Consider the following 12,120-nt stretch of genomic DNA (forward strand, 5'->3'; position numbering starts at 1 on the left):
AAACTTAGCTGCCAAAACATAAAAAAAAATTACGTTTTTATTTATTTATTCAAGCTTTTCATCTAATATTTCAACTGTATTTCAATGAATGAAAACTATTTTTAATAGTTTCAGTTAAAAAAGAATATGTATCTGTATGTATATAAAAATATATGTATGGAGCCATTTACATTTATTACATTTTAATTGTACATAATACATTTTAATATGATGTAAAAAAAAATAATTAATATTGTATTTTTCTTCCATGCATGTTTTCATTTTGATCAAACAGTAATTGCTGGAAAAGTCTGGGTTACATAGTTTTTTTAATGAGTTTTCAGCAAGATTTAAACAGAAAAACAAACATGAATAACTAATGAATATGATGCAAAAGAAACAGTGAAAGCCAAAATGGAAAAGGTAACAAAAATATAGAAAATACAGAAACTGTATAATTAAATGTATAAGATTATAATGCATGCATGAACACATGCATGAAACCTACCTAGACTTTAGACTGTTGACAACTTCCCCATTTGACAGCTTGCCCTGGTTTTTCCTATAGAATAGAATAGAATAGAACTTGATGCTTCTGGTAAATATTATCTTGTTTAATAACCCACAAACAATAACTGACCATATTGCTGGCGTGAGGAATCAGAAATGTGTTGCCATACTTCAATTCCATGCAGGAAGGTAAGAGAGTGTGTGTGTGTGTGTGTGTGTGTGTGTGTGAGAGAGAGAGAGAGATTCCTGTGGGGACGCGTCACTGAGAGTGTCTCATTCACATTTGCTGAGTGAGGATTTCACTAAAGCCTGATGAGAACAGAAGAGCTCACGTCCCTAAAGCCCTTCCTACTGCGCCGCTAACACTAGAGTACTCACACAGAACTGCCATCGCTGCAAACACACACACACACACGATTCAAGGGGCAGTGCAAGGACGTGACTTCATGAGAATCAATGAAATCAGACTGATGTATTTGATGGATTCAGAAGAGTGTTATCAGCAGCATCAGTGGAGGAGCCGCTGGAGGAGCTCAGGTCCCTCTAGTGGCAGATCCTTCACAGACGCTGTTATGGTCACAACTGCACAGATAGAGACAGAGGTCATGTTCACACTCAGGTGCTGCTGGGGCCAACGAGCTTCCAATCTTATTGAACATTAATGATATTAAAGTAATCTAACTTCATTAAAATGCTAAAAATACACTGTGGAGGTTTGCACAGTGAACACTGAATTCATACATCCACTCTGGATTTGATTCTGTTACTGCCAGATCACTAGAGAACCGAACGCTGTGCAATCAATTGTTTTATGAACAATTTGAATATTAAATACGAACCTATAAAATACAACAATAAAATATATTTTATAATGAAAAGACTACACAACATTTAAGGTCAATAAAATAAATGTGAATTATAAATTAATTGAGCTGTATACTTAAACATACACATATATAAAAAACACATTACCCTAGATTAATAAATACAAATAAAACAAAATATTTTATTACTAAAATAAAATATATAAATACATATAAGGTAATTAATGTAGATTACCTTAGATTAATAAATAAAATATAAGTACAACATAATAAATAAATACATATATATATATACAACTATATTCAAGTTTGTGTGTAAGATAATAAATGTTGTAACAAATTATTAGTTCATGATATAATGGGTTAATTAGATGAATAGTCAACACTAAAATATATTTTATAATGAAAATAAAAGAAAATATAATAATAAAATAAATGTGAATTATAAATTAATTAACAATAAATTGAACAGTATACTTAAAAGTATATTTAATAAATAAAAAATACAATATTTTTATTATTAAAATTAAAACAAATGAATAAATTATGAATATATTTATAAATTAACATTGCCCTAGATTAGATTATTAACTAAGAATAAAACATAATGCTTTATTGAAATTAATAAATAAATATATTTATAAAGCAAATAAGTAATAAAACTGTGAAAAAACTATGAACAATATATATTTATGATTATATTTATAATTTAGCATTACCCTAGATTAATAAATAAAATATAAATAAAACATAATAAATAAATGAAACAATAAATAAATAAATAAATCATAGAACAAAATAAAAAAAATAATAAATAATGCAAATTCTAAAAACAAACAAACAAATAAATAAATAATACACTAAATTTCCAAAAGTTTTGGGACGCCTGCCTTTACATGCACACAAAGTTGGGAGCATGAAATTGTCCAAAATGTCTTGGTATGCTGAAGCATTAAGAGTTCCTTTCACTGGAACTAAGGGGCCAAGCCCAACCCCTGAAAAACAACCCCACACCATAATCCCCCCTCCACTAAACTTTACACTTGCCACAATGCAGTCAGGCAAGTACCGTTCTCCTAGCAACCGCCAAACCCAGACTCATCCATCGGATTGCCATACAGAGAAGCGTGATTGGTCACTCCAGAGAACACGTCTCCACTGCTCTAGAGTCCAGTGGCGGCGTGCTTTACCCCACTACATCCCACTCTTTGCATTGCACTCGGTGGTGTAAGGCTTGGATGAGCTGCTCAGCCATGGAAACCCATTCCATGAAGCTCTACACACTGTTCTTGAGCTAATCTGAAGACCACACAAAGTTTGGAGGTCTGTAGCTATTGACTCTGCAGAAAGTTGGTGACTTCTGTGACCCTCAGCATGCGCTGACCCCGCTCTGTGATTTTACGTGGCTGAGTGTCTGTTGTTCCCAATTGCTTCCACTTTGTTATAACACCACTAACAGGTGAGCGTGGAATATTTAGTAGTGAGGACGTTTCACGAATGGACTTGATTTTATACACCTGTGGCCATGGAAGTGATTGCAACACCTGCATTCAATGATTTGGAGGGGTGTCCCAATACTTTGGTAATTTAGTGTATTAATAAAATATCAAAAGTCAGTGAAACATGTTCACATAGTAGTTAAAGCGGTGAACTACACCTGCGGTCGGACACCTGTGTGAACTTGAGGAGAACTGACTGTACATCCACGTGAGAGAGAGGAACACGACTGGGGCCGCAGGTTATTTCGGGTGCATGGGAGCCTCAGTCGTTTGACCTCTGACCTCTACAATGCTTGTGTCTTTGTGAGGCCAGCACAGCTGCCACAAGTGAGTGTGTTTCTATATATACATCTATTTATGTGTGTATGATTGTCTAAATATACGTCTCTGTGCTAAAACGACCGTCTCATCTGTGACTCCAACTGCTCGAGACACTTAACCCGCGAGAAGAGAGGCGCTGTTTTACATTTTTAATCCATGTGAGGAGAGTAAAGAGAAACAGAGAGCTGGCGTTGAACTGGATCTGAACTCATTTAAGGCTGTTTGTGGAGTTGTAATCTGGCAGAATGGAGTAAACGGCAGTCATGTGACCTAAATCCGTCTGTATTGATGCTATTGTTTGCCGGGGGGTTGGGCTTCTGCATGCTTTGGTATTAAATATGAATGAGTAATTCAGAAAAAAAGGCAGTTTAATGACCCCAAAAGCATTTAGATGCTCGATTCACACTTCACAATGTCAACACGTCACTGCGCTTTCATAGCAGAATATCAAAGCAACTGCTTTTGCATCATTTGTGCTCAGATTTTTGTCTTTGTTTTCTACACTCGATCTATTGTTTTAGCATTCCAAACTTCTTTTTCTCAATGGTTTTGCCTGTTTGGCACTTCTCTTATCACACATGAAGTGTGATTTAAGTGTCCAAATATGTTGTGGAGTGTGTGAGATTGGCTGTGGACGCCGTGGTTTCTGTCATGTGTTTTCATACGCATGTCCCTCTCTATTGTCCTGTGGTTTAGCTTCCATTCCACGGCCCATCGGCTGCGGCGCGTGACGGGCGGGACAATGATGACACTGAGGTCACACACACATCCACACGATCACACACTCAATCCAAACACTTACCGCTACACACACATTTACTCAGTGTTGTACATTTAAACCGCTAGAAGACATATTTGGAGAGATGTGTTTGGATCAGTAGCAGGAATTCTATTATTCATCTGGACTGATGCGTGACTGTTTGTTTGTTGTAATCTATTAAAGTTACAAGTTAACTCTATTCACAATTTATGCAAGGTACATGTTAACTCCATGCATGAGCTATGACATACAAGTTAACTCTATGCATAAAACAAGTTAACTCTATGCATAAAACAAGTTAACTCTATGCATTAAAACAAGTTAACTCTATGCATAAAACAAGTTAACTCTATGCATTAAAACAAGTTAACTCTATGCATAATCTATCAAAGTTACAAGTTAACTATGCATAATACAAGTTAACTCTATTCACAATGTATGCAAGGTACATGTTAACTCTATGCATAAAACAAGTTAACTCTATGCATTAAAACAAGTTAACTCTATTCACAATTTATACAAGGTGCAAGTTAACTCTGTACATAATACAAGTTAGCTCTATGCATAAAACAAGTTAACTCTATGCATAATCTACCAAAGTTACAAGTTAACTATGCATAATACAAGTCAACTCTATGCATAATACAAGTCAAGTCTATTCACAATTTATGCAAGGTACAAGTTAACTCTGTACATAATACAAGTTAACTCTGCATAAAACAAGTCAACTCTATGCACAATCTACCAAAGTTACAAGTTAACTATGCATAATACAAGTCAACTCTATGCATAAAACAAGTTAACTCTATGCATAATTTACCAAAGTTACAAGTTAACTATGAATAACACAAGTCAACTCTATGCATAATACAATATAACTCTATGCATAATACAGGTTAACTCTATGCATAATACAAGTTAACTCTATTCACAATTTATGCAAGGTACAAGTTAACTCTATTCACAATTTATGCAAGGTACAAGTTAACTCTGCATAATACAAGTTAACTCTATGCATAATACAAGTTAACTCTATGCATAATCTATAAAAGTTACAAGTTAACTGCATAATACAAATCAACTCTACGCAAAACACAAACTAACTATTCACAATCTATGCAAGGTACAAATTATGCATAATCTATGACATACAAGTTACAAATTAATTATGAATAATACAAGTTAACTCTATGCATAATCTGTACAAGTTACAAATTAACTCTATGCATAATACAAGTTAACTATGGGTAATCTGACATAAAAATTAACTATGCATAATCTATACAAATTGCAAATTAACTATGCATAATACAAATTAAATATACATAATCTGACATAAATTAACTCTATGCATAATCTATACAAGTTATGAATTAATTATGAATAATGGGTGATTGTTTGTTTGTTGTTATCAGGCCTGTTTGGAATCTGCGGCAATGAAATTCGGTCATAAATTACAAACAATTTGGCATTGGAAATTGGAATAAATCCTAAAGAAATCAAATAAGAATCCACCAAGTTCCTACTGGATAAACTGACATTCTGACAGAATAAACTGAAATCTAGGAATTGCCGTTTATCCAGTAGGATCTTAACTTGTCCTTTTAGGATTGGCTCCAAATGACAGACTAGGATTATTTGACGAGGGACAAATCCCTCACTGCACTAAATGCTTTGTTTATTACGTATTTCGGCAATGTTGATGACATTTTTGATGACATGCTTTCCTATAAACTGCCATAATATAATTGAAGAGTTGTCATGATGACAGAACTACTGATGTAACCAAAATAAGGTCCACATTACCAGAGAAATTCAGTTTACAATCAATCATATTTCCCAAACACTTCAAGATCTTCACAATTAATAACATAATTTCTGTTAGGGGCTCTGGAACACGATAAACCTGCCCAGTAGTCCACAACTCTATACGGGTGAACACCTGATGACTGCTTCAGGTCTTGTTTTCCATGCCACATGGTGTTATCTTGTCCATGTGTAGGGAACCTATCAATTTCCAACACAAACAATCTGAACCTCATGAGATTAGGCAGTGAAACAAGCTCTGGAGGTCAACAGAAGAGGGGGGTCAGAGGTCACGACCCATTGCTCCACTCGCCAATCCTGCACGATTGATTCTCTCCGCTCTTCATCTCTGGTTTTCTCATATCTGACTCGAGCATGAACTGACAGCTTAAGCGCTAATAGTTTCAGGTTCTATACAAGTTAACTCTATGCATAACCTATACAAGTTACGAGTTAACTCTGTAGAATACAAGTTAACTCTGCATAATCTATACAAATTAACTCTATTCACAATCTATGCAAGTTACAGATTAACTATGTATAATACAAGCTAACAATATGTGCAATACAAGTTAACAATATGCATACTCTATTCCCAATCTATGTAAATTACAAGTTAATGATGCATATTCTGTACAAGTTACACGTTAACTCGATTAGTTAACTTCACACTATATGAGTTACAAGTTAACTCTATGCATATTCTATACAAGTTACAAGTTAACTCTATTCACAATTTATACAAGTTACAAATTAACTCTATGCATAATACAAGTTAACTCTTTCACAATCTATGCAAGTTACAAGTTAACTCCATGCATAATCTATACAAGTTAACTCTATACATAATCTATACAAGTTACAAGTTAACTCTATGCATAATCTATACAATTTACAAGTTAACTCTATACATAATCTATACAAGTTAACTCTATACATAATCTATACAAGTTACAAGTTAACTCTATGCATAATCTATACAATTTACAAGTTAACTCTATACATAATCTATACAATTTACAAGTTAACTCTATACATAATCTATACAATTTACAAGTTAACTCTATGCATAATACAAGTTAACTCTATGCACAATCTATACAATTTACAAGTTAACTCTATACATAATCTATACAATTTACAAGTTAACTCTATACACAATCTATACAATTTACAAGTTAACTCTATGCATGATACAAGTTAACTCTATACATAATCTATACAATTTACAAGTTAACTCTATACATAATCTATACAATTTACAAGTTAACTCTATACACAATCTATACAATTTACAAGTTAACTCTATGCATGATACAAGTTAACTCTATACATAATCTATACAATTTACAAGTTAACTCTATACACAATCTATACAATTTACAAGTTAACTCTATGCATGATACAAGTTAACTCTATACATAATCTATACAATTTACAAGTTAACTCTATGCATGATACAAGTTAACTCTATGCATAATCTATACAATTTACAAGTTAACTCTATGCATGATACAAGTTAACTCTATGCATAATCTATACAATTTACAAGTTAACTCTATGCATGATACAAGTTAACTCAATGCATAATCTATACAAGTTACAAGTTAACTATGCATAATACAAGTTAACTCTATGCATAATACAAGTTAACTCCATGCAAAATACAAGTTAACTCCATGCAAAATACAAGTTAACTCCATGCATAATCTATACAAGTTAACTCTATGCATAATCTATACAAGTTAACTCTATGCATAATCTATACAAGTTAACTCCATGCATAATCTATACAAGTTACAAGTTAACCAAGCATAATACAAGTTAACTCTATGCATAATCTATACAAGTGACAAGTAAACTATATGCATAATACAAGTTAACCATGCATAGTAAAAGTTAACTCTATGCATAATCTATGATGTGCATTCATTTACCACAGAAAGTAATTTTGACTCATCCTTCAATTTGCAAAAACAAACAACATGGAGTATCAGGGTTTCTGCAGGTTTTATGAAGGTACATTTAAGACCTTTTTAAGACTAAGTAAAGAAAATTTAAGGAATAAAACTAAACGGAACACAGTAAATGTCTTGGGAGAAACCAAGCGGCAACCTTCCAGTCTCTCTCTTGAATGCAATACGGAAGTGACTAAAACAATTAGTCACTACAATTCATCGACTGGCCGCTAGAGACAGACTCCAAAAGCGAATCAACCCCATAGCAAACACAGCCCTTCAGAGTTTGAAAAGACAACTTCCACAAGCTCTCCACTTATCTTACTTTTTCATTTTACAAAATAAAAGTAGCTTGTGGCTTGAACATCTCTGTCTTGTTTTCCAGCGCAAAACTCTAAATCAACTTGAGAAGCAAACGGACATAAGATAAGGAGTCCTGTTTTCGGAGAATTTGATCAAAATAAAGTTTATGATTAAAACAAGAACAAATGTGCCAATGGGCTCTACTTCAATATCTACTTCAAAGGGAAAACTACTTTTCAGGACCCATTGACATATTTGGTAGGGTGAATTAAGACTTTTTAAGACTCACAGAAACCCTGTTATAACTTAAAATCAGGTTCTACAAAACACACCACATCCGTCATATTCTCCCATTATTCCACTGGTTTATTGACACACTCAAGGACAGAACATTCCCACTCCTGCACAGTGTATGAGAGATTCATTCAGTATCAAAAACACACAATGTGGCCAATAACAAGCTCGGCCATTTTTTTTGTTTGTTGTTGCATAGAAAAGTATTTAGCACACTTTTGAACAAAAACATTTATAGTTTTTTTTTGCAGTCGCTGGTTTTTATTTGATGCATTTTTTTAAACAATCAACCTTTTTTTCCCCTTCATAATTACTGTAATTACCCCCCAAAAATGATTTTTAGGATAGTAAGTTAAAAGTTAGAAATAATAGTTAAGGATATGGCAAACCATAAAAGGAAATACATATTGATGTATGGTTTTTGTAATACATTACAAGCACAATCACTGGATCGTCCTCACTGATGTGAGGTTAATTCAACACGTACGTCTAGATATTCTAACATCCCAGTCTTTAACAGTCCTGTATTGACAAACTACTCACATACAACATGCCGCCAGAACTACTCGTATAAAAATAAACGTTCATCTTCATGCATGAGCCCATACAGTCTTTCAGACACGTCCATCTTCGCAAACTCTTTGTCCCAGCACACGACGTGATGATTATTCTACATTTAACTACACTTCCAGTAATGTTCTGCAGGGGCAGATCACACAAAATATGTCAAGGGTCATATTTAACCCCAAACCCAGAAGGAAAAAATTAAATAAAATGCTTCTTAAAGAAAATTAAGCCCGTTTTTTTGTATTGTGATATTATTTTCATGACAATTAAAGTTTTCCATCCCCAAATTATTATTAAGAATTACTGTAATGTAATTAATTATATATACACTCTAAAAAAGGTGCTATATGGCAGTAAAAGTGGTTCTTTGGCTCGTAATCATAGGGGAACCACTTTAAGTGCTGTATAGCACCAAATCTTGGTTCTTCAGTGGGTCTTCAGCGGTTCTTTGGGATGACTGAGGTGCTATATAGCACCGCTACCATATACAGAACCTGTTAAGATATGGTACTATATAGCACCAACATTGGTTCCCCTATGATTACGAGCCAATAATCACTTTTAGTGCCATATAGCACCATTTTTTTTAGTTTACTGTATAATAATATATATATATATATATATATATATTATATATATATATATATATACACACACACACACACACACTGTATATACACAAACTTGTATGTTAGAAGCGATTAATCGATATCTGATATATACCAGTATATATTAGTGCTGCCAAATCGATTAATCACGATTAATCACATCTAACATAAACACGCACACACACACACACACAATATTAGATGCGACATGGACATATATACACACATTATATATATATATATATATATATATATATATATATATATATATATATATATATATATATATATATATATATATATATATATATATATATATATATATATATATATACTGATAGGTTATTATTTGTTGTGCTTACTTTAATGATTAAAATGTACTTATTGTCATGAAAAAAATCTTAACAGGCTATACTTTATTCATAAGTCCATATAAATTATAATATTACTTGTAATAATTAACTAATTATTATTATTATATAATTAGTAATTGTATTATTCTGTTCTTGGGGTGAAATGTGACTTGTTTTCGTGAGATTCCCCCTTATAAGCTTATTCTTGGTGGAACAGGATCGGCTTCAAAGGTATTCATGTTTATTGAAATTACGGTAACAAAAAAAAGTGATTAAAATCATTATTCGACATATTGGTGCAGTTATTGGATGAAGAAAATTGGATCCATTTCATAAACCATAAATTGATTACCAATTTCCTGGAATGAATTTGAATACTGAAGCTCTTCCTTTTCATTGGTAACTAACAGTTGGTTGTGTTGGCATGATTCTGCTGAAAAAAAAACACAAACACAAAACCAAAAAAAACTTCCAAGAATTCTTCCCGCTCTCCTGTGGAGGTAAAATCCTCTTCCTGTGCTTCTGACACAGTGTTTGTGGCATCCCAAAGTGTCTGGTCATTTAAAGTAAGTATCCTGTCGCGTGACTGAATTATAGCTCAGAGTATTAGAGTCCAGCGTCAGACCGAAAGATGTGATGTGTGCTCACGCGCACAGAGAAGGACAGAGAGCGAGAGAAAGCAAGTGTGTGTTGGGTCAGGTTGACGCCACGGGCCGCAGCAACTCCAGCTGGGATTCCAGAGTAACTCGCTCACGATGCACAACCTTATGAACAGAGAGAAGAGAAGGGGAACACAGAGGTAAACTACAAGTGCTCGGATTATTTGAGATAAGCTAAACCGATTCAATCAAATTCAATTCAACATTTCCTTCAGGCCTGTACGGTATCAAATAAATAAATAAAAAGCACCATGTGACCTGAAACCAAAGGAAGTCATCTGATCTAGATTTATTCAAATCCACATCCCCTAAAGCTTGTATGAAAGAAATAACTTGATTTTTACATTTCTTGAGTGGTGTGTGTACATGCGAGACCTGTTGCTAAACTGCCTGAGGGTGTGCGATATTGACAAAAAAATATATCTCCATATTTTCTGCGATTTTCTCGATAATGATAATTAGTCGATATTTTGCTGAGCGGGTTATTGTGCCGGTACCTTTACAGGTTTAGGACCGCCGTGGACACCTGACCCCTAAAGTTTTTGATATTCTTCATATTCTGTGCAGTGGTCAGTTCACAGCAGTGACAGAAACAAACTTTTCCAATAAGTTTTAAATAGATTTTTTACCTTTTATGGGCATTTTACCTTTTTAAAGACATTTTTTTTTCTAACCTAATTAAATGCATGCATCATCTTTTGAGTCAAAATTCTTACATTTAATCAATAAATTCAATTAGAACACAATAAGACACAATAGAGATGTTACCAATCAAATTAAATCAGTATCAACAAAATTCATATTTGCAATGCAGAGGAAACAGTTTAATGCAGTTTAATGCAGCCCAGAGGGTCATTAATGCATTTAATCTCCTGTGACAATTGAATAAATAATGTGTTTACGTTTTAAACATAAAACGAGGAATATTGAAATTATAAAAAATAAATAAAAGATAAAAGTAGGTGGCAGCAAGACGCTGTTAATGAGTGAGTCATTGGGTGAATCCGAAATCGCCTCTATATCCTTAAATAGGGCACTATTTGAGGGGACAGACATTTGTAGTGGTGTCCGAAACCATAGTGGACGTTATTGAGTGCACTCATTCAATCCCACAATGCACCGCAATAACGAGTGTACAGCCGATGTACACACAGCGGCTGTCCGAATTCACTCACTCGTTTTCATTCACTCCTTCAAGTGAACTGTATTAGTGGACTAAAGTAGGGAATAGTGATTGAGGGTTTAGGGGGCGATTTCGGATTCAGCGATTGAGATTCATTCAAATGGCTGATTCATTCAGGAACATGAGTGTCGTAACGAGTGAGTCACTAAATCATTAATTCAACCGATTCATTCAAAAAGTTGATTCATTCAGTAACGAAACACCGCCGTGTTTTTCAGAGACGCAAAACAGTGCTGTGGCTTGACTATTTGCGCTGGTGAAATGGAGTAAAAACAGGCAATATTTAGCCTGACAAGCCAGAGCCACATCTAGATGTTGGGTCTGGGAACACACCATTGGCAGGGCTCAATCCGAGGGGCGGGATAAACGGTTGCAATACGCAATAGGATAGCGCTACAACCAACCAGAGCAACGAAGAAGGTGAAGCGGAGCTTGTTGATAGATTAAACTTTCGCCGTATCCGGTCGGCAAACCTCCGAACACATCTTCCTTTCTT

General features: G+C 34.0%; 1 protein-coding gene across 2 annotated transcripts in view; it reads right to left on the reverse strand.

Annotated features, from left to right (window-relative positions):
- Positions 1-10,002: 10,002 nt before the first annotated feature.
- The window catches only part of reps2 (RALBP1 associated Eps domain containing 2), an 80,516-nt gene continuing 78,398 nt past the window's right edge, over positions 10,003-12,120 (reverse strand). For both annotated transcript variants that reach the window (XM_079803508.1, XM_079803507.1), the window contains exon 19: positions 10,003-10,546. In XM_079803508.1, coding sequence (XP_079659634.1) covers positions 10,478-10,546 — 69 coding nt within the window. In that variant the 3' untranslated portion in view covers positions 10,003-10,477. The remainder of the gene's footprint in view (positions 10,547-12,120) is intronic.

The sequence above is a fragment of the Gobio gobio genome (assembly GCF_949357685.1).
Source record: "Gobio gobio genome assembly, chromosome: 21".
NCBI lineage: Eukaryota > Metazoa > Chordata > Actinopteri > Cypriniformes > Gobionidae > Gobio > Gobio gobio.